The 24,213-nt window shown below is 46.1% G+C and overlaps 1 protein-coding gene across 1 annotated transcript in view; it reads right to left on the bottom strand.

The window, feature by feature from the left end:
• Nucleotides 1-22,578, bottom strand: part of LOC309547041 (fibrinogen-like protein 1) — a 50,622-nt gene extending 28,044 nt beyond the window's left edge. The window contains exons 1-3 of the mRNA XM_082246825.1: nucleotides 22,440-22,578; nucleotides 12,005-12,094; nucleotides 509-725 (exon numbers count right to left, since the gene is read on the bottom strand). Of these exons, the coding sequence (XP_082102951.1) occupies nucleotides 509-725; nucleotides 12,005-12,082 (295 nt within the window). The 5' untranslated portion in view covers nucleotides 12,083-12,094; nucleotides 22,440-22,578. The remainder of the gene's footprint in view (nucleotides 1-508; nucleotides 726-12,004; nucleotides 12,095-22,439) is intronic.
• Nucleotides 22,579-24,213: the final 1,635 nt, after the last annotated feature.

Genomic DNA, 24,213 nt, shown 5'->3' with positions numbered 1-24,213 from the left:
ACGGTTGAATACTTTCAGTTGCTGAGGGGCAGAGATGCAGCGACTTTATAATCTAAGATAGTCTGAGACAGTGGACATGCTGCAGGAGGGTGATCTGAAATTGCAAACATGTTTCAGGATGTGATCTTTTTTCAGAGATTAAAGACATGTTTTTAACAGGATGATAGGCATGTATTTCTCACTTCCCACCACCATTAGATTCCCCCACTCATCTTTACTTTCTTTTTGGAAATGTTTTGCAGGGAATGTATTTCCCTTTTGCTCTATGTAGGATAGGATGGAGTCAGGTATGGCACCAGAGTGTCGTTAGGCATTGACTCCGGACACCATCCTATTTGTCTGTTGGGGCCCTACTTGAGGCCTCCTATATTTCAAAAGTGTCCCACCTATGGGATTAATGTGTTTATGAGTGAATGTACCTTTATTTTCTATAGCTTTCAATCAGTTTCTTCCCTTCATAAAAAATATTAAAAATTTGCTTTTTCTTAAAGCCATGAAACTTGCCAACCTTTATCATAAACAATAAGGTTCCCAGAGGTAGGGGGCAGCTGGACATCTTCCATTCGGCTTTTGGTCCGGCTTGTTTTATACACTTTGCTTTTGATTGAGTGATAATTGTTTTCCCTGAGGTCCTTCAGCTGCAGTTTCCCCAGCTCCAGCATGTTTTCCAAAATCTGGATCCGGTGCCGCAGTTTAGCATTGTCTTTTTGACAGATTTCTAGGTCCTTTCACAAAAAAACAGAAGAAAATGTAAAATAATGTTAAACCCAAAAATGTAGAAACTGAACCTGACGTCACATGACAGATCCATTTCTATTTTACATTTATTTCAAAGTCTGAGTAGGAAAAGAAAACCTACCAAAAAAGTGGGTAGTGGCTCAAGGTGTCTAAGCCACCATCCTGAAAAAATGGAAAAGAACAAAGAAAAACAAAACAGAGGGGAAAACACGAAAAGGGAAGGAAAAGAGAAACATATAAGGCAAAAGGGAAAAGAAAAGGAAAGGAAGGAAGGAAAAAGTATAGATAAAGAAGTATATATGGGAGGGCTGGTGGGATTTTAAAGGTACCATAAAGCATGAGGTAACAACAATTGTAAAATCAAGTTATTTATTATAACACTTTAAAAGCAGATATGGAAAAACACATATACAATACATATATGAAACAAACTATGGTCCATTACAGAGGTACAAAGAATAGGCAATCTGTATTATATAACTCATCCGATGTACAAATCATCAGAGATTAACCCAACATGTTTCACAGCCTAGAGGGGGCCGCTTCTTCAGGGGTCTGTGTCATAATTTACACTTTAAGCCTTTAATGACCTGTGTAATGCGCATTGTGGCTGAATTCAGTGTAGCACTGCGCGCGCACCCTATTGCGCCCGCAGTTGAGGATCTGACCCGCGCCTGAGGCGCACGTCTATGACGTGCACTAGGCGCCGGGTTGAGGAAGTATTTAGGCGGGACCCTTGGCGGCATCAGATGCGAAATGGCCATTCCGGTTGCTTGAATATCTTTGGTAAGTGTCTATCGGGACTATATCTCTATGCTATTGTGCTTGGATTCCTTGCCCCGTTTGATATTCCAATTTAATTTTGTTTTATACATTAGATATATTCCTACCGTGGTATTGCCGTCTGGATATCGTTTTGAGTCTCTACGGGCTTGCCCGGGAACTGGCCCGCTGTTGGCCTACCCGTTAACCACGAACTACACATTACATATATTTAAAATTGTTCCTACAACCGGCCTCTCAGGATTGCCTATTTCTCATCTTATGAGGTAGCCTCCCCCTCTTCCCTGTTATCTCCCCCCCCCTTCTCATATCTTTTTCTCCTCTTTTTGATTACATTTTGCTTGTGACTTTATGGTCACTACAAACATACTTTTCTATTTTTATTATAGATAGGGACCCCTCGGTTCCCGTTTATGCAGTCCCTTAATTGGGTGCCATACTTTTTCCTGCCCTGCTGTTTTTAACTTATTACCTATTATATTTGATGGATAGTACCATTCAGGTAAATAACCGCAAATAAAGAGGTCTCTCATCACCTCTGTCTCCATCTTGTCTCATATTTTCTTCTGGGTGTTTTTGTCCTTGGGGGTTTTGGCTTTTCCTCTCATTCATTGTCCCTAGCTGGCACTCTTCGGATGTCTTCTTGGGTCATGCTCTTTAGGTGTCCCTTTCCTACTCTTCCTCCACGTGGGTAAGGCGTATGTGGGGGTGCATGCCTGCCCTCTCCCTGGTGTGCTCCCGGGTGACTTCTCGTGGTGGGACACTGTGCATGGTGTATAGGGGTCAGTGGTGTATTTTGGTTTTGTGCTGCCCTAGGCAAGACTAAAATTTGGCGCCCCCCCCCCCTCCTCCTCCTATGTAAATTTGCCCCACTCCTTTTTTACCGGATGTCACTCCCTCCAAAATTGAAGGACTGCAAGTCCCAGTATGAACCCCTGAGATCTCACGAGAGGGGGTTGAAAGGGGATGTGAGAGAGAGAGAGGGAGTGAGAGAGAGGGGGGAATGAGAGAGAGAGAGCAAGGGGGGATGAGAGAGAGAGAGGGGATGAGAGAGAGCGAGGGGGGGGGTGAGAGAGGGGATGAGAGAGAGGGGGGGTGAGGGAGAGAGGGGGGAATGAGAGAGAGAGGGGGGAATGAGAGAGAGAGAGAGGAAAGGTGAGAGAGAGGGGGTAAGAGAGAGGCAACTCTAGCAACCAGTGGCCAAAAGAGTCTCAGGTGGAGGGGGGGGGTGGCTTTTTTGCTGCCCCCCTGCAAAAGTGCCGCCCTAGGCCTGGGCCTTGTTGGCCTAGGCCAAAATACAGCACTGATAGGGGTGCCACATCTGCATGCCTGACCGTTATGTTTTCATCATGCATAACTATATGTTTTCTTTTTTTGTTGTTTGTTATTTTATTACACAGGTCATTAAATGCTTAAAGTGTAAAGTATGACACAGACCCCTGAAGAAGCGTCCCCCTCTAGGCTGCGAAACATGTTGGGTTAATCTCTGATGATTTTTACATCGGATGAGTTATATAATACAGATTGCCTATTCTTTGTACCTCTGTAATGGACCATAGTTTGTTTCATATATGTATTGTATATGTGTTTTTCCATATCTGCTTTTAAAGTGTTATAATAAATAACTTGATTTTACAATTGTTGTTACCTCATGCTTTATGGTACCTTTAAAATCCCACCAGCCCTCCCATATATACTTCTTTATCTATACTTTTTCCTTCCTTCCTTTCCTTTTCTTTTCCCTTTTGCCCTATATGTTTCTCTTTTCCTTCCCTTTTCGTGTTTTCCCCTCTGTTTTGTTTTTCTTTGTTCTTTTCCATTTTTTCAGGATGGTGGCTTAGACACCTTGAGCCACTACCCACTTTTTTGGTAGGTTTTCTTTTCCTACTCAGACTTTGAGATTCAATCGGGATGTTGGTACCTTGATAAATTTTCTATATCAAACACTATAGCTTCATTTTACATTTATTGTATTTCTGTTTTTGTCCTTTTTACTGCTCTAAAAAATGTTTTGGATTTCTAATTTTCTGGATCAGCCTTCAAAGTTCATCAACCATTTACACTGTTGCAGTTGAGTGTGCAAACATGCACAAATATAACAATAGACAGAAAATAACGCTAATATAATTATATACTGTATAAAGCAAGGTGCAACATTATATTAATTAGGCAGCCCATAGTCAGTCCCAATAGACAGGCAGATATCTTGACTGATGAGGCGCAAAAGCCTAGGAATAACGACTATTAACATATATAATTCCCTTGCCCCCTGTGCAGTACAAGAAACACCACACTTGCAAACATTGAGTTGGAAAGGGCAAAGCCACAGCTTTATTTAATTTCAAACACAGAACATGTTAACACTTTAAACCAGTGTCAGTCACAGTTGAACTGTGAGCAGGTGTAACAATACAATTCCAAAAGGGGCCTGTCCTTACCATAAGTGTTGGACAGTGCTGGACAGATTAGCTTCAACTTCCAGTCAAGGACATAGCCCATTACCAGGTTTTAATGCTGGCAAGGTCAAAAACCGCCCACCTGCATATCAGTGTTAAATTGACGAGCGCCCCACCGCAGCCAGCGCCAGTTCCACACCGGTCTGAAGGCCATGGTTAAAAATATGACCAATATGATTGAGGGAAACACCATCCTGTCTCAAGAGATCACTATTATCCCCCTCCAAATCCTTGTGCCAGACAACAATCCCCACAATTCTCAGAACAAACTTAGAAACCTGTGTATTAACCTTCCGGCGAAAGCATTCCAAATGTGGACCAGGGATGTCCCGAGCCCAAAGAAGCTGGAGCACGATTTCAGACCAAACAATGACTATGTTGGTGAAGACTGCATAGCAATGGGCAATATCCTGTTTAATAGCTGAAATGAGGTCCACGGAGCGTGTGTAACCCACATCATTCCCCCCAGCATGAAGAACCAAAACGATGGGGCCGGAAACACGGGATTGGAGATGTAAGCACTCTGGAAGCACCGGAGACCAGCGTAAACCACGCCGCCCACGCCAACGAATCCTGGCAACATCGAAATGTGCAGCCCAAATTCTTGCCATAACTCCAAAACTTCAGCCCGACGAGAGGCCTAATATATAAAGGAGTCCCCCGATGATCCAAATCAAGGCCGGATGAAAGCCTGCAAGCAAAACAACAAGTGTGGGTGAAAATACAAGGAAAAAACAAGAAAATTCCCACCTACCAAGGCGCTGGGTCTCTGTATCGGAAAAACCCATGCCAAGCCGCCGTAGCGGTGCCAACAGGAAAAGAATGAGCAGAAAATTCACGTGAGGGAAGGCCTAATGCATCGAGGTAACAATGGAAGACCTGCAAGAATTTAAATCTACTCAGAGGAAGAATCAGAGTGTACAATAAAAGTAAGAGACGGAGGGCAGACGGACATAAAACGCGAGGCCAACCTGACTGGACAAAAAGGACCCGCGTGCAAAACTGCCCATCTGCGTCAGCCGCAGCTGTACATTTTGGAGGTACGGGGCAGCACCGATGCGCATCGCTCGGAGATGATCACATCGTCAGCTTGAACGAGTATTGGTGCCAGTTTATGCAGTAATAGCCCCTTGTGTTGGTGTCAGTTTACGCAGTAATAGCTCCTGGTATTGGTGACAGCTTACACAGTAATAACCCCTAGTATTGGTGCCAGTTTACACAGTAATATCTCCTAGTATTGGTGCCAGTTTACACAGTAATAGCTCCTAGTATCGGTGCCAGTTTACAAAGTCATAACCCCTAGTATTGGTGCCAGTGTACACAGTAAAAACCCCTTGTATTGGTGCCAGTTTACGCAGTATTAGCCCCTAGTATTGGTGCCAGTTTATGCAGTAATAGCCCCTAGTATTGGTGCCAGTTTACGCAGTAATAACCCCTAGTATTGGTGCCAGTTTACACAGTAATAAGCCCTAGTATTGGTGCCAGTTTACATACATCCTCATTTGATGTTTTTAGGCTGCTTTTTTGATTTTTCCCCATACCCGACCTGGGTTTAGGAGCTCCGAACACCCTACCGCTAATGCCCCCCCATTGGTGCCCTCTGAATCTTGCTTTCCACTGGCTAATTCTACATCTGTACCCTCCCCCCCGTCACCTAGTTTAAAAGCCCCTCTAACTTTTCGGCCATCCTCTCACCCAGTACGGCTGCACCCTCCCCATTTAGGTGCAATCGGTCCCTACCAAAGAGCCGGTGGCCGACTGAGAAGTCGGCCCAGTTCTCCAGGAACCCGAAACCCTCCTTACTACACCAGCTCCTCAGCCACTTGTTAACATCCCTAGTCTCCCGCTGCCTCTCTGGTGTGGCTCGAGGTACAGGTAGTATTTCTGAAAATACTACCTTGGAGGTCCTAGTCCTCAACTTAGCTCCTAAGTCCCTGAAATCGTTTAGGACTCTCCATCTTCCTCTGCCTGGGTGGAGCTAGGGGGCGAGCATGCGTCGCCAACGGTGCGCTCCCCCCCCCCCCCGATCGTCAGCGGGGAAGCTGACACGTGTGTCAGGCGGCTCCGATTGCCATCTGACACACTTGATCTCTCCACGCTGAGAGAAAAGGACACAGCTGTCCGTCCTTCTGCCTGCAATGATCACAGATCTTCAGATTTGGTAGTAATTTCTTTTGCATTTGCGCGCTATTCTTTTTTAATATACATGTCTTTTGGTTCATAGCTGCAGCAGCTTTGGAAATACATGGGTATGCTCCCCCAAATTTTTTGCCTGTTTATTATGTATTCGGTCTGACCAGACTATCGAGGTTGAGCAGCCCTCCCCACCCCCCACACACACCTGTACTCAATCAGTGTCCACCATCAAGTGGATATAGGAGGAGTCCCCTGTAGTGCATTTGCACATCTTTCCCAGCAAGGAGTGTTATCTCCAAGGGTTAGAAGGGCTGGATTCATCTCTTTTTCATGGATAGTGTAGGACCCACTGATAATGGGGTACTTTGACGTAGTAGTGGGCTTGAGCACGATATGGCCATATGGTGGGACCAAACCCCCATTTTTATTTATGGACTCTCTTCAGATTTGGTAGTAATTTCTTTTGCATTTGCGCGCTATTCTTTTTTAATATACATGTCTTTTGGTTCATAGCTGCAGCAGCTTTGGAAATACATGGGTATGCTCCCCCAAATTTTTTGCCTGTTTATTATGTATTCGGTCTGACCAGACTATCGAGGTTGAGCAGCCCTCCCCACCCCCCACACACACCTGTACTCAATCAGTGTCCACCATCAAGTGGATATAGGAGGAGTCCCCTGTAGTGCATTTGCACATCTTTCCCAGCAAGGAGTGTTATCTCCAAGGGTTAGAAGGGCTGGATTCATCTCTTTTTCATGGATAGTGTAGGACCCACTGATAATGGGGTACTTTGACGCAGTAGTGGGCTTGAGCACGATATGGCCATATGGTGGGACCAAACCCCCATTTTTATTTATGGACTCTCTTCAGATTTGGTAGTAATTTCTTTTGCATTTGCGGGCTATTCTTTTTTAATATACATGTCTTTTGGTTCATAGCTGCAGCAGCTTTGGAAATACATGGGTATGCTGCCCCAAATTTTTTGCCTGTTTATTATGTATTCGGTCTGACCAGATTATCGAGGTTGAGCAGCCCTCCCCACCCCCCACACACACCTGTACTCAATCAGTGTCCACCATCAAGTGGATATAGGAGGAGTCCCCTGTAGTGCATTTGCACATCTTTCCCAGCAAGGAGTGTTATCTCCAAGCGTTAGAAGGGCTGGATTCATCTCTTTTTCATGGATAGTGTAGGACCCACTAATAATGGAGTACTTTGACGCAGTAGTGGGCTTGAGCACGATATGGCCATATGGTGGGACCAAACCCCCATTTTTATTTATGGACTCTCTTCAGATTTGGTAGTAATTTCTTTTGCATTTGCGCGCTATTCTTTTTTAATATACATGTCTTTTGGTTCATAGCTGCAGCAGCTTTGGAAATACATGGGTATGCTCCCCCAAATTTTTTGCCTGTTTATTATGTATTCGGTCTGACCAGACTATCGAGGTTGAGCAGCCCTCCCCACCCCCCACACACACCTGTACTCAATCAGTGTCCACCATCAAGTGGATATAGGAGGAGTCCCCTGTAGTGCATTTGCACATCTTTCCCAGCAAGGAGTGTTATCTCCAAGGGTTAGAAGGGCTGGATTCATCCTTCATGTTTGTCTTTTCCTCTATACTATCTCTCCCCCCCCCCTTTTTTCTTTTTTCCCTTTTCTTTTCTTTTCTTTTCTTTTCTTGTCTCTCTGAGGCCAGTAGTCGATTCTGCGGCTGTATAAACTGTAACACGGACGTTAATGTGTACAGATGCTGGAATTGTGTGTGGTGTCTGTCGGGCCCTCCGGCCTCCTCTGCGGGGATCCCTTTTTTTGGGTGGCACTGACAGACACAGCGCATCCTGGGGGTCCATAATTGTATTTGCTGTTTGGCCGATATTGGCACACGCTTTCACAATGACTGATTAATTGATCCCTATGGACTTTTTCTTTTTGTTTCACTAATGATGTCCGGACTGAACATAATGCCGATTGTGCCTTTTCTGTGTTCTTTTTTTTTTTTTCTACATGCACTTATGCACTTCTTTGCTATTTTATATTTCTGTAGGTTGTTTTGAATTTGTTAAATAAAGATTATTTAAAAAAAAAAAAAAAAAGAAGGGCTGGATTCATCTCTTTTTCATGGATAGTGTAGGACCCACTGATAATGGGGTACTTTGACGTAGTAGTGGGCTTGAGCACGATATGGCCATATGGTGGGACCAAACCCCCATTTTTATTTATGGACTCTCTTCAGATTTGGTAGTAATTTCTTTTGCATTTGCGCGCTATTCTTTTTTAATATACATGTCTTTTGGTTCATAGCTGCAGCAGCTTTGGAAATACATGGGTATGCTCCCCCAAATTTTTTGCCTGTTTATTATGTATTCGGTCTGACCAGACTATCGAGGTTGAGCAACCCTCCCCACCCCCCACACACACCTGTACTCAATCAGTGTCCACCATCAAGTGGATATAGGAGGAGTCCCCTGTAGTGCATTTGCACATCTTTCCCAGCAAGGAGTGTTATCTCCAAGGGTTAGAAGGGCTGGATTCATCTCTTTTTCATGGATAGTGTAGGACCCACTGATAATGGGGTACTTTGACGTAGTAGTGGGCTTGAGCACGATATGGCCATATGGTGGGACCAAACCCCCATTTTTATTTATGGACTCTTCAGATTTGGTAGTAATTTCTTTTGCATTTGCGCGCTATTCTTTTTTAATATACATGTCTTTTGGTTCATAGCTGCAGCAGCTTTGGAAATACATGGGTATGCTCCCCCAAATTTTTTGCCTGTTTATTATGTATTCGGTCTGACCAGACTATCGTGGTTGAGCAGCCCTCCCCACACACACCTGTACTCAATCAGTGTCCACCATCAAGTGGATATAGGAGGAGTCCCCTGTAGTGCATTTGCACATCTTTCCCAGCAAGGAGTGTTATCTCCAAGGGTTAGAAGGGCTGGATTCATCTCTTTTTCATGGATAGTGTAGGACCCACTGATAATGGGGTACTTTGACGCAGTAGTGGGCTTGAGCACGATATGGCCATATGGTGGGACCAAACCCCCATTTTTATTTATGGACTCTCTTCAGATTTGGTAGTAATTTCTTTTGCATTTGCGCGCTATTCTTTTTTAATATACATGTCTTTTGGTTCATAGCTGCAGCAGCTTTGGAAATACATGGGTATGCTGCCCCAAATTTTTTGCCTGTTTATTATGTATTCGGTCTGACCAGATTATCGAGGTTGAGCAGCCCTCCCCACCCCCCACACACACCTGTACTCAATCAGTGTCCACCATCAAGTGGATATAGGAGGAGTCCCCTGTAGTGCATTTGCACATCTTTCCCAGCAAGGAGTGTTATCTCCAAGCGTTAGAAGGGCTGGATTCATCTCTTTTTCATGGATAGTGTAGGACCCACTGATAATGGGGTACTTTGACGTAGTAGTAGTGGGCTTGAGCACGATATGGCCATATGGTGGGACCAAACCCCCATTTTTATTTATGGACTCTCTTCAGATTTGGTAGTAATTTCTTTTGCATTTGCGCGCTATTCTTTTTTAATATACATGTCTTTTGGTTCATAGCTGCAGCAGCTTTGGAAATACATGGGTATGCTCCCCCAAATTTTTTGCCTGTTTATTATGTATTCGGTCTGACCAGACTATCGGGGTTGAGCAGCCCTCCCCACCCCCCACACACACCTGTACTCAATCAGTGTCCACCATCAAGTGGATATAGGAGGAGTCCCCTGTAGTGCATTTGCACATCTTTCCCAGCAAGGAGTGTTATCTCCAAGGGTTAGAAGGGCTGGATTCATCTCTTTTTCATGGATAGTGTAGGACCCACTGATAATGGGGTACTTTGACGTAGTAGTAGTGGGCTTGAGCACGATATGGCCATATGGTGGGACCAAACCCCCATTTTTATTTATGGACTCTCTTCAGATTTGGTAGTAATTTCTTTTGCATTTGCGCGCTATTCTTTTTTAATATACATGTCTTTTGGTTCATAGCTGCAGCAGCTTTGGAAATACATGGGTATGCTCCCCCAAATTTTTTGCCTGTTTATTATGTATTCGGTCTGACCAGACTATCGAGGTTGAGCAACCCTCCCCACCCCCCACACACACCTGTACTCAATCAGTGTCCACCATCAAGTGGATATAGGAGGAGTCCCCTGTAGTGCATTTGCACATCTTTCCCAGCAAGGAGTGTTATCTCCAAGGGTTAGAAGGGCTGGATTCATCTCTTTTTCATGGATAGTGTAGGACCCACTGATAATGGGGTACTTTGACGTAGTAGTGGGCTTGAGCACGATATGGCCATATGGTGGGACCAAACCCCCATTTTTATTTATGGACTCTCTTCAGATTTGGTAGTAATTTCTTTTGCATTTGCGCGCTATTCTTTTTTAATATACATGTCTTTTGGTTCATAGCTGCAGCAGCTTTGGAAATACATGGGTATGCTCCCCCAAATTTTTTGCCTGTTTATTATGTATTCGGTCTGACCAGACTATCGAGGTTGAGCAGCCCTCCCCACCCCCCACACACACCTGTACTCAATCAGTGTCCACCATCAAGTGGATATAGGAGGAGTCCCCTGTAGTGCATTTGCACATCTTTCCCAGCAAGGAGTGTTATCTCCAAGGGTTAGAAGGGCTGGATTCATCTCTTTTTCATGGATAGTGTAGGACCCACTGATAATGGGGTACTTTGACGCAGTAGTGGGCTTGAGCACGATATGGCCATATGGTGGGACCAAACCCCCATTTTTATTTATGGACTCTCTTCAGATTTGGTAGTAATTTCTTTTGCATTTGCGCGCTATTCTTTTTTAATATAAATGATCACAGACACTATGTGATCCTGCTATGTAGGATCGCATGTCTCTGTGATCACTTCAGAAGCCCAACCCCCCACAGTTAGAATCACTCCCCTAGGGTCACATTTAACCCCTTGATCACCAACAGTATTAACCCCTTCCCTGCCAGTGTCATTACAGTAACATTGCATATTTTTAGCACTGATTACTTTAGTAATGTCACTGGTACTCCCAAAAGTGTAAAAAATGTCAGTTAGGGGTCCGATCTGTCCACCACAATGTCGCAGTCCTGTAGAAATTTGCAGATTGCCGCCATTACTAGTAAAAAAAAAAATAATAAAAATTACATAAATCTTTCCAGTAGTTAGTAGACGCAATAACTTTTGCGCAAACCAAACAAAATACGCTTATTGCGATTTTTTTACCAAAAATATGTAGAAGAAAACAAATTGGCCTAAAATGTTAAAAAATTTTGACTTTTACATTTTTTTGGGGGGGAATGACATATAGCAGAATATGAAAAATATTGTTTTTTTTTTTTTTTTTTTCAAAATTGTCGCTCTTTTTTTGTTTATAGCGCAAAAAATAAAAATTGCACAGGTGATCAAATACCACCAAAAGAAAGCTCTATTTGTGGGAAAAAAAGGACGTCAATTTTATTTGGGTACAGCGTCTCACGACTGCGCAATTGTCCGTTAAATTCACACAGGGCCGAATCCCAAAATAGGGCCTGGTCATTGAGCAGCCAAATCCTCCAGGGCTAAAGTGGTTAATGATTTGTACAGGGGCAAAATGATATCTCTCTCTGGAGTCCATGCCTCTGTTAATACAAGAAAGGACTTTGCTCACTTTGGAAACCACAACTTGGCATTGCATGCTATTAAGCTTATGATCTACCAGAACACCCAGATCCTTCTCCACCATTGATTCCCCCAGTTCTACTCCCCCTAGTATGTACTTTTCTTTACAAAATGTCACCAGTACCATGTGTTTCTCAATGAACAGAAATGTCAGTTATAAGCCTATTATAATTTTCATGCATGAGCCCCTGATGTATTGTAAACATTTATCCTACTCACCGAAAGTCTTGGAGCAGACAGAGCGAAATGTGGAAAAGACAGAGCTAAAACCAGAGGCAACATGGATAACAATGTCATTGCGTTGTCAGCCTTTTAAAAAGACAAAAGAGAGAAAAAATACTTGGCTATAAGTAGGTTGAAATATCATGCAAAATATGTTAAAAAAAGTGAATAATACAACTAATATGCAATATAATGGCATTATTTACACTGTATTGCTATGTGAACCCACAGGGGGAATTTTCTCTCGCCTTCTGCTCCTTAGCACCCACACAAGGAATGAAAGGTATCACAAGAAGGTACAGACAGCAATACAAACACGGTTAGGAGTTTTAAAGCTGAATTCAAGTTACATTCTGGGCAGGGACCCTAAAGGTTATAAATGCTTCCCCCGGCCAGTTAGCAGTAACTTACACTGAGATGTACATTTACAGCACTGCTCTGTGCCATGATGAAGTGACTTCTGTGTGCATGCACAGGGACAACATCATTGCGGCCCAGCCATCCAAGTGGCTGAATGGAGCAAACCTGGAAAGAACACCAGAAGGAGACGGGAGCGCCCAAGCACTGGAGGGCTTTGTTTGACAGGTAATGGTGCCATGATATGCTAACATGTGATGCATGCTAGCACATTATGGTATAAACCTCTCGGGGGCCCTTACAAAACAAATACTTTGGTGGAGTTAAAGAGGAACTTCACTCTCTCAGTTAACATTGAGTATTTTTAATCCTTATGCTGCTAGTATATTACATATTTACTTGTTTTAAACTTTTTTTTTTTTTTTTTACATATCTTTAGTTACTTCCTGGTTTCCATGCCTAGGACACACCCTCTGTCAAGCCCCCTTAAAGGAGAATTATACAAAAAAAATTTGACTGGTTAAACCCACAAGTGCTTTTTTTACCACTAATATTCCTTTATATTGGCTTTTGAAATGTACAAATGCAGAAATGTAGAAATTAGATGAAAGGCTTAGCACTGGAAAACACTTTTTGAAAATTTAGCAGTGCATTTCATATACAACTATATAGATCAGATCAAAATGAGGGACAAATGAGGAGGAGAGAGGGACAGAGAGTCTTTGTTCCAAATCAGGGACAGTCAATTGAAATCAGGGACAGTCAATTGAAATCAGGGACAGTTGGGAGCTATGCCTCCTCTGTACAGTTGGTTTTGCACAGAGCAGCCCATATCCTCCTTTTTTCTGGTCCCTCTTCGCTGCTCCTGGCCCCTCCCTTCTGTTGTGTGCCTCCACAGCAAGCAGATCCCTTCACTTAAAAAACACCAACAACTGTGGCTTATTCTCATTAACAACAACAGTGACCTCTGGTGGCTGAAAGATGCATGACAGTCTGTGGGAATTTCTCAATAGAAGTACAGTGTAATGGAGTTTAGTCATTCAAGGGGCTGACCCCCTACATGCCTCCCCACTTATTGATGGTCGTCCTCGGCCATCCTATATAGTCCATGGGGAAGAAAGTGATTATTACAATCTCTAACAGCAGCACGACATTGTCCACAACACATACAGGTGGACCAAACGAACTGATCAGCATTGTACCTGTTTGGTGGAACCCCTGCAGTAGACCTATTGGATCTCCGGAGGTCTTGACTATCTGTAAGGGACTGACTTTCCTCATTGGGAGCTGCCAACCTGGGTTCCTCCTCATTGCGAGCCGGTGGTGGTTCTGTAGCATAAGCTTCATCCCCTGTGGCCTGGGGACCTTCCGTAGTGTCAGGAACAATCCACCAGTCTTCATCATTGTTTTCATTGGAGATAATGAGTTCTGAGGACGGGACAGGAAGTGTTGTCTCTTCAGCAGGTTTGGGATCTTCAGACCGACATGGCCGTAACATATTCCTATGTAGGATCCTTGAGGCAAACTCCTCATTTTCCACCCGTACTTCATAGACCGGGCCATTGGGGTACACTCTCCTGATCACTTTGTAAGGTTGTACCTCCCAACGCTCACTCTACTTGCCTCTGGGACATTTCTCCCGCACCAGTACCCGGTCTCCAGGTTGCAGCGGAACCTCCTGGAGGGGAGGACGGTCAGTATGAGTTCTCTCTTGCAAACGCTGGCCTGCTAACCGGCGGATGGTCTGGAGCCGCTGACGGTGTTCTTTCACCCATGAGGTGGTCGATCGTTCTATTAAGTCCTGTGTTTGTTCTAAATTCAGTTCAACAATTTCCCGGCCAGCTCTGCCGAACAATAGCATGTACGGAGTATACCCGGTTGTGTTGTGAACCCTATTATTGTAAGCCCAGACTAATTCATGGAGGTAGTCTGGCCAGTGCATCCTTTTGTCTTCCTCTAATATCCTCAACATCTGAAGCAGGGTCCGGTTGAAGCGCTCGCAGGCCCCATTCCCTTGGGGATGATATGGAGTTGTCCTGGATTTTTCAATGCCATACAGTCGATGTAGCTCCTCCATCACTTTCCCTTGAAAGCACGCCTCTTGATCAGAATGGATCCGCTTCGGACACCCGTAGACTCGGATGAAATCTTGACAGATGGCCCGAGCTGCAGACTCAGCCGTCTGGTATCGAGTTGGGGTGACCACTGCAAATTTATAGAAGTTATCAATCATGACCAGGCAGTATTGTGGACCTCTGGCGGATTGTCCCAGAAGATAATCTATCATCAATACTTCCAGCGGTTCTTTGGTCTGTATGGACTGCATGGGTGCCCTCTGTTCGGTGCTTTTGGTGAGTTCACACATTCGACACTGCCGGCAGACTTCCTAAATCGTGGCCTCCAGTCGTGGACAATATACATAGCGTTGCAGCCACTGGAAGGTCTTAACTGGCCCGAAGTGAGCTCCAAATTCATGAGCCTCCTTGGCTACCTCTCGTGCCATGCTTCTGGGTATTACTACCTGCCACCTTGCCTCTATATCAGCAGGCTGCTGCCACTTGCGGTACAAAACAGCTCCATGAACTTCCAGTCTATCCCATTGGTGTAGAATGGACTTCATCTCGGCATCAAGCTCAGTCCTTTCTTCTCTGTCAGGTTTTCTTCGCTGGGACACCCAACCTTTCATCTGCCGCAGTCCGACATGTATTCGGCCCCATTCTTCATTGGTTCTTCCTAATGCCTTGGGTAGCACTCGGGCCTCCCCACTTGTCTGTGCTGCAACTGCTGGAGGAGTGAACCTGCGGAAGTCTGGAGTTTCATCCTCTTCTTTTTGTTCATCCAGATCCCCCTACTGGAGTCTCAAAAGTAACCCTCGACAGACCATCGGCATTAGTGTTCTCTGTAGCAGAGCGGTAGCGGATCGAGAAGTCATACTTGGCAAGGCGAGCTGCCCAACGCTGCTCCAGGGCTCCCAGCTTGGCAGTATCCAGATGGGCCAGGGGGTTGTTATCGGTCTGTACAAAGATCTTAGCCCCTGTCAGGTGCAAATTTTTCTGTCATGGCCCACACCAGGGCAAGGAGCTCCAGCCGGAAGGAACTATAGTTATGAGGGTTTCGCTCTGTATCCCGCAACGACCGACTGGCATAAGCGATAACTCTTTCATGTCCTTCTTGTACCTGTGACAGTACCGCCCCAAGTCCATAGAGGCTGCCATCAGTCGATAAGAGGAATGGTTTGTCAAAGTCAGCATAAGCCAAGATGGGGGCCGGTGTCAGGGTTTCTTTCAGGGCCTGGAAGGCCTCTTCCTGCTTCTGTCCCCAAGGGACACTTTGACCCTTGGGCCTCCCAGCTGTTCCTCTCTGCAGCTCATTCAGAGGGCCCGCTATCTTTGCGTAGTCTTTGATGAATCGCCGGTAATATCCGGTCAGACCGAGGAAAGCCTTCAACTCCCGCAGTGTTCTGGGCGCTGGCCATTGTTGTATTGCAGCCATTTTGTCTTGAGATGGCAGCACCCCATCTTGGGACACCGTATGGCCTAGGTACTCTATCTTCCTCTTGAAGAGATGACACTTCTTTGGCTTTATCTTCAGGCCATGGGATCGCAACCGCTTGAGTACCTGTCCTAGTCGGTCTAGGTGTTCTTGAAAAGTAGCGGAGTATACAATGATATCATCCAAGTATATCAAGGTTGCTTCAAAATTCAGGTCTCCCAGACACTTCTCCATCAGCCACTGGAAGGTGCTCGGGGCATTGGATAGCCCGAATGGCATTCTGTTAAATTCGAATAGTCCCATGGGGAGTATGAATTCAGTCTTGGCCCGGTCCTTCTCGGCCACCGGTACTTGCCAGTACCCGCTTGCTAGATCCAGGGTGGAGAAGTATTTAGCACGCCCTAGGGCTGTCAGGGATTCCTCGATGCATGGCAGAGGGTATGAGTCTCGTGTGGTGCATGCATTCAACCGCCGATAATCCACACAAAATCGAATAGTGCCGTCCTTCTTCTTGACAAGCACCACTGGGGCTGCCCAAGGACTTTGACTACCTCGTACCACTCCTGAATCTATCATCTGTTTCAACAATGTCTTCACTTCCTGGTACAACTTGGGTGGAATCTGTCGATACCTCTCCCGGATTGGGGCAGCGTCCCCGGTCGGTATCTCATGTGTGATAGCATCTGTGCAGCCAAAGTCATCGGCATGGCGGGCAAACGCAGCCTGATTCTCCCACAGCATGGCTTCAACAGCCTGCAAACGGTCTGGACCAAGATCCTTCACATCTATCTCCATTTGGTCCACAATTGTTCTCCCATTCCATTCTGGGGTCGGAGCCTCTTCGGGTCTGGCAGTAACTGCCAGTGTCCATGCAGCATTGCCTATTGGAGCTAGAGTCACTTCTTCCCGACTTAGCACTTCTCCCCGATGTAAGTAAACGCGAGGCCAGTTCTACTCTAGGCGCCAAAGTGACTTCCAGATGTCCCACATTCACAGCTCTTATGGGTACTCGTCCATTCTGGACCACTGCCAGTGTCCGGGCCACTAGGGCATCCTGACCTAGTTCTCCTAGACCCCCTGGTTCGATGATCACCTCCATACCTTCAAGGTTGCGGAAGGTTGTCAGTATAGTCTCCCGACCAGGAGGAAGACTGAGGGTAGCCTTTCCCGGCACTCGGATAGTTCCCACGGACTGGTGTACTGGGACACTCTTCTGTGTCCCACAGAACCGGATCAACCGTTGGAAAGTTTTTTGCGTGGGTTTGTGTGGGGTGGCTTGCTTCCAATAGCCAGGTCCCCGTTTAGTGAACATGATCTGATCCAACTCTCGTAGAATATTCATGCCCATTATCACCGGTACATCCTCCTTGAACGTCTCGGGGACCAGCAGAATGCATTTTCTTCCCACTTCCTGTCCACACAGCCGTAAGTTCATCCACACGACTCCCGTGACCGGAATTTGCTGATGGTTCGCAGCTGTAACTCGGACCAATGTCTCTCGTTCTGGCTTAGCCAGTGCTTGGAAGTAACGATTGAAGTATGACTCAGGCATGGTCGTCACCTGTGATCCGGTATCTACTAAGCAGTTGACTGGGATTCCTTCAAATTCAGCTTGTATGACGGGGCACCCTGCGACCAGGTGTTCAGAGCTGTGCTGGGTGTCTTGACTCTCCACCCTACTGCGAGGGCCGATAGTTTAACGCCGGCTCTGAGCGTCTAGATAGATCACTCTGACACTCTCTGGCGAAGTGTCCTTCTTCTCCGCACCGCCAGCACTGTGTCCCTGGACGATAGTCTCTCCGCCTGCGTGCGGGAGGCGCCCTGGCTGGCCTTGTTGGAAGATATTGAGGAACTTGGTGTGACGGTGAACTCGGGTAAGGATGCTGTGGTGTAGGAACCAGTGGGGCAATCTGATAGGGCGGTTGTTGGGCCGGATAGGCAGCCCCAGGGGAATAGCTCGACTCCATTCGCCTTTCCATTTGTGTTAATTTTTCGTGCATAGCACTCAGGGAGCTTTGCAGGTCTTGTACCACTTTAACTAGGACCTCTTCCTTCCCCACAACCCCAAAGGGTGTGGCGGTCTGGGTCCGTATCACTCCGGAGGCATAACTTTCTTCTTTACTGCGTGCCACAGCCTCCGCCAATATTTGCCGAAAGTTCAGAGTAGGGTCCACCCTGACTCGCTCCCGCAGAATCTGTCTCAGGGGAGAGCTGAAGAGTCCCAGAATAAACTGTTCCCGCAATATTCGGTCGGCAGATCCCATGCCAGATACTCCGTCTGCCTCATTTTTCTGTACCTCAGCCAATACTTCTTGTAGAGCCATCGTATATTGTGAGACCCCTTCATTTTCTTGCTGAACCCGGTAGAAGAATTTCGCCCGGAGGTGGCCCGCACTAGCTGTTTCACCATATATTTCTTCCAGAAATCGCACAATCTCTTGCAAGGTGCTGCGTGTGGCTTATGATTGTAGAAACACATTCTTTCGGGCCTCCCCCTCCAGGGCAGCCAAAGCAATTTCTACCTGTAACTCTGGGCTGACATTGTAAATTCTTGCAGCGCTCTGTAATCTTGTCACCCAGTCTGACAGTGACATGTTCTTGCCATCAAATTTTGGCAGCAAGTTAAACAGCATGCCCATAGGGAGGGCCCTTGCAGGGGTTCCACCATTGCCTGAGGTACTCACATTAGCATTATGCACATTTCCTTCAGCCGCCTCCATCTTTGTAACCGTACCCTGCTCGCAGCGCCACTTGTAGCGGTCAGAGGAGTAGGGGACACCAATGCAGAATTCAAGTACGGTACAGCAGACAGAGAGGCTGAAGCAGATACCGGCTTTATTAACCAACAGAGTATAATGGCCGGAGAATGATGTTAACAGTAATAACAGATTACATAGGTTTACAGCAAAGTTAACTGCAACGTGATACTTAAAATGGCGCTCCCGCCACCGCACACACAGAAATACAGGCTACTCTGCTATATGATCCTATCTGATTCCCGCTAACCGGGACACGTTGCTGCAACGCTCTGTCTACAGAAACCTGCTCTATGCCCTGCCACAGGTTAGCACCGGTGCACACTCACAGTTCTGTAGGTACAGCTGCTTTATCTCAGTCTCTGTGATGGTGGATGCAGTCAGGTCTCTGGATCTGTCCCTTGCTGTCTGTAGCTGCAGTCTCTTATGCACTGGTCTGGGTTTCTTTGCAGGTTGTTTATCTTGTTCTGTCACGTGGAGGTCACTGCAGTCTGGCCCCTTGCTCTGTAACTTGCTTGAGTTGCTCTGGGATGTTCTCTCCTCTCTTTCTCTGGTTCTCAGCTGCTGTCTGTAGTACCACAGTTCAGCTCTGTCTCCTCTGGCAAGATCCTGTTGCTCTGTCCCTGGATTATACAGTCTATATGCCCTCTCAAGGCCACAGCATGCAGTCCCTTTTCTCAGCTCAGCACAGCCATAGAGAGATGAACACCACACCGTCCCAGGAACTTCCTGTTCCCTCTTCCTTTCCAGAAAAGATCCCTTCACTTAAAAAACACCAACAACTGTGGCTTATTCTCATTAACAACAACAGTGACCTCTGGTGGCTGAAAGATGCATGACAGTCTGTGGGAATTTCTCAATAAAAGTACAGTGTAATGGAGTTTAGTCATTCAAGGGGCTGACCCCCTACATCCATTCAGACACAGAGCCGGGGCTCGGCCCTGTCCCCGTCCCCTTTCTCTCCTCAATGGCTGACTGACTTTGATTGACAGCAGCGCGAGCCAATGGCCCTGCGCTGTCTCAGCCAATGAGGAGGGGAGTCAAGACACTCCTGCAACATCGCTGGATCTAGAGGGACCTCAGGTAAGTATTAGGCAACTGAGGGGGGCTGCTGCACACAGAAGGCGTTTTATCTTAATGCATAGAATGCAGTAAGATAAAAAACCTTTTGACTTTACAATATGACTTTGCACATGCATTAAGGTGAAAAACCTACTCTGCAGCAGCTGCCTCACAGACCCCCTTTTCCTTACTTGAGTCTATCTGATCCAGCAATGTGCACGAGCGCAGCGGCTTCTGTCGTTGTCTCTCTCCTCATTGGACAGATTGATAGCAATGGAAGAGATTGGCTTCCGCTGCTGTCAATCAAATCCATTGACAAGGGGTCTGTTGTCTGTGCCAATGGATGCTGCAGCAGGACTCTGGAGCAAGTGTGCATGGGTGTCCCCAGGGAAAGCGGCTTACCCTGGGGGCACCTGATGAAGAGAAGGGGCCTGGAGTGCCAGCGGGGGGGGGGGGGGGGACACTCCAGAAAAAAAGGATCGGGGGCTGCTCTGTGCAAAACCACTGCACAGAGCAGGGGAGTATAGGCATGTTTGTTATTTTTATGAAAAAAAAAAAACAAAGGTTTACAATCACTAACTTTTCCTCACTTTATTAATGTGCTCATTGGATGACACGTCTTAGAGATGTTTTACAAAACACAAAAAATATAAAACTTCAGAAAGGCCAGCACACACACTTTCTGTATTTCAAATCACATCAATAAAGTGGAACTAAAGTAAAAAAAAAATGCCAAGGCCCCTTTCACACGAGGACCGTTCGTTTAATCAGTTTAAAGAAAAACGGATGAAGTGTACATCAGTTTTTCATCTGTTTTTACTTACATTTTCTACATCCTACAGCTAGGGTCCTTAACCACATGAGTCCCGGAGCCATTTTTTTATGGACTATTTATGAAACATTTGTTTAGGCTGGGTTCGCATATGTGCGAAAATGGATGCGGTTTTCACCGCATCCAATTCGCATGACTTGTAAGCGTGACCGGCTCTCAGTGGAGGCAGTTAACCACTTAAGCCCCGGAAGATTTTACCCCCTTCCTGACCAGGGCCTATTTTGCGATTTTTTACTGCGTGACTTTAACGGACAATTGCGCGGTCGTGCGATGCTGCACCTAAACGAATTTGACGTCCTTTTTTTCCCATAAACAAAGCTTTCTTTTGGTGGTATTTGATCACCTGTGCGATTTTTTTGATCATGCGCTATAAACAAAAAAAGAGCGTCAATTTTGTAAAAAAAACTATATTTTTCACATTTTTCATATGAAATTCCCCCAAAAAAATGTAAAAATCTATTTTTTTTAACATTTTAGGCCAATTTGTTTTATGCTACATATTTTTGTTAAAAAAAAAAATCGCAAAAAGCGTATTTTGATTGGTTCGCGCAAACGTTATTGTGTTTACTAACTAAGGGAAAGATTTTTGTCATTTTTGTTGTTTTTTTTTTAACGCGTAATGGCGGCGATCTGCGATTTTTTTTGCGGTACTGCGACATTGCGGTGGACAGATCGGTCCCTTGACTGACACTTTTGGGGTTACCAGTGTCATTACTACAGTAATCAGTGCTATACATATGCACTGTTACTGTAAAATGACACTGGCAGTGAAGGGGTTAACTTTTTTGGAGAGGGAGGGGTTAAGTGTGTCCCTAGGGGCGTGTTTCTAACTGTGATTGGCTGTGGCTTGAGGTGTAGGAACAATGATCAACGGTCCTACATAGTAGAACCGTATGATCACTATTCTTACACAGGGGAGAATGACAGGCGGCTTGTTTACATTAGCCGCCTGCCTTTCTCCCGCTCTAACGGACGATCGCGAGTGACCGGCGGACATCGGGTCCGGTTCAGGTGCCAATTCCACAAAAATTCAGACCTGAATCTCACCTGAACCAGTAAACAGAAACGCACCGGACCCCAGGCTGGAAACCGTGGCCGCACATGTGTGAACCCAACTTGAATGACACACATATTCATGGAGGTGAACAAATGTTGGCTGTATTTTCAGTAATAGATTTTATTCCCGTAATCGTCAGCTCCATCTAGTGGCCAAAAAACTATACATTTTGGAACACCTAAAGTCTGAAAAATATTCACCCCTGTTTTTTTTTTAGTGATGCCAGGATTTGTACTTTACTACTTAGTACTTTAATCCTTTACAATATTTACATGTGTACAGGTCCATTAAAAACATTGGGTTTCATTCAGAATGACTACAAATTTGGTGCTTTTGGTACCCATGTGCAAGAGGCCTGGTTTACACAGGTGTACTATAGTGTACCCCTGTGCGTGGTCCATGCAGGTCTTTGTGCAGGTGTACACCGTAGGACGCCCATGTGAACAAGGCTTACAGACAGAAAACCAGGGAAATAACTCATCCAATACATCTTCAGACAGTAATGATGTACTAAAGATCAACAGAATAGTTGTAATTGATTAATAATAATTATAGCTACAATGGTTACTTTAATACAAATCAATGATAAAGGTGCAAGAACATTATCAAGAATCTAGTGCTGCTAAATAACATTGTGGAACCTTGTTCAATCACAATTATTCTACAACTGGCTGGGAGCCACTAAGAAATAGCGAGGGAGCTGCACGCAGCGCAGAAAACACGGGTTTGACATGCCTACCCTATAGGGGGTGTGCAGTCATCACATACTTCATAGTGCACAGCAGGGGAAGGGAGCATAGAAAACACAATAAAACATTTGTAAACTTGTAATGATTAAGAGAGTCTTATGAATATGTAAAGAAGTGTTTATCTTACCTATGCTGTGTGTTCCTACTTCCTAAACCTTACATCCGTTGTAAGATATGGGTTTAAAGAAATAGAACACAGCAGTGCTGGCCACATATGTTCTATGTTGTAATGACCAGATTGCATCAGTATGTATCCAGATGTTTTCTATTATGTGAGCTAAATAACAGAAAATGTGCAATCTCATGGGAGAATTTTTATCCACACACACACAGTAAATACGCCTGTTGGCTTACGAAATCACCCCCTCACACCGGGAACCAGGGGGAGGAGTTGTGACCCCTGTGTTGCATTAAAAAATTACATACGTTATATTACGAAAAGTATTGGGACACCTGCGTTTACATGCACATGACATTTAATGGGATCCCAGTCTTATTCCGTAGGGTTTAATATTGAGTTGGCTCACCCTTTGCAGCTATAACAGCTTCAACTCTTCTGGGAAGGCTGTCCACAAGGTTTAGGAGTGTGTCTATGGGAATGTTTGACCATTCTTCTAGAAGCGCATTTGTGAGGTCAGGCACTGATGTGGAGGAGAAGACCTGCCTCGCAGTCTCTGTTCGAATTCATCCCAAAGCAGGGCCGGACTGGCCTACCGGGATACCGGGAAATTTACCAGTGGGCCACCGGCCCTGGGGCCGCTTTCAGATGGGCCCGCTTTAAGATGCGGCCGCTTTAAGCATTGGGACCGCTCGCGAGTCGCTGTGATGGCCGCTGCAGCCCCGGCCTCCGCTGCGCTCCAGTGACGGTCCCGGATACACTCTTTCCTACATCAGCCGCTATGAGCGGCATGACGTCACATCCGGTGGGAGCGGCTGCGCGGCGATGGATCATCTGACTGCAAGATGGTCACGGCGCCGATCCTTCCCACACAGACGCCAGCAGCAACATGCATGAAGCAGGTCACACTGCCTTAGAGGCTGAGACTGAAGGAGCAGGTCAGAGCCTGAGAAGAGAGCCAGGCAAGAGTAAATGGGCTGGGGGACCTTGTCCTCTTGCATTTGGGGGGGGGGAGAATCAGCATATTAGGGCCCTTACTACAATGCTAACCTACCCCCTCCCCCTAATACAATGCTGACCCGCCCCCCTCATACAATGCTTATCTGCCACCCCCCACTGGGGCCCCCTCCCCCTAAGAAAAATGCTGATCCCATCCCCAAATTTAGGGGGAGGGGGGGGAAACAGCATTGTATTAGGGGGAGGGGGCCGGGGGGTCATCATTTTATTAGGGGGGGGGGTTAGCATTGTATTAGGAGAAGGGGGCTGGGGGGAACAGCATTGCATTAGGGGGAGGGGGGAATCAGCATCGTATTAGGGGGGAGTCAGAATTTTATTAGGGGGAGGGGGGTTAGCATTGTATTAGGAGAAGGGGGCTGGGGGGGAACAGCATTGTATTAGGGGGAGGGGGGAATCAGCATCGTATTAGGGGGAGGGGGCCGGGGGGGCAGAATTTTATTGGGGGGAGGGGGTTAGCATTGTATTAGGAGGAGGGGAACAGCATTGTATTAGGGGGAGGGGGGATCCGCATTGTATTAGGGGGAGGGGGCCAGGGGGGTCAGCAGTGTGTTAGGAGGAGGGGGAGAGTCAGCATTGTATTAGGGACAGCGGGGCGGGGGGAGGATCAGCATTGTATTAGGGGGGGGTCAGCAGTATATTAGGGGGGTGGGAGGGAGATCAGCAGTGCATTAGGGGGAAAAGGGCCGGGAGAACAGCATTGTATTAGGGGGAGGGGGCCTGGGGGGGGACTGCATTGTATTAGGGAGACAGGGGATCAGCATGGTAT

Source organism: Pelophylax lessonae (genome assembly GCF_965119305.1).
Source record: "Pelophylax lessonae genome assembly, chromosome: 2".
Classification (NCBI taxonomy): domain Eukaryota; kingdom Metazoa; phylum Chordata; class Amphibia; order Anura; family Ranidae; genus Pelophylax; species Pelophylax lessonae.
This window is presented reverse-complemented; position numbering and strand designations above follow the sequence as displayed.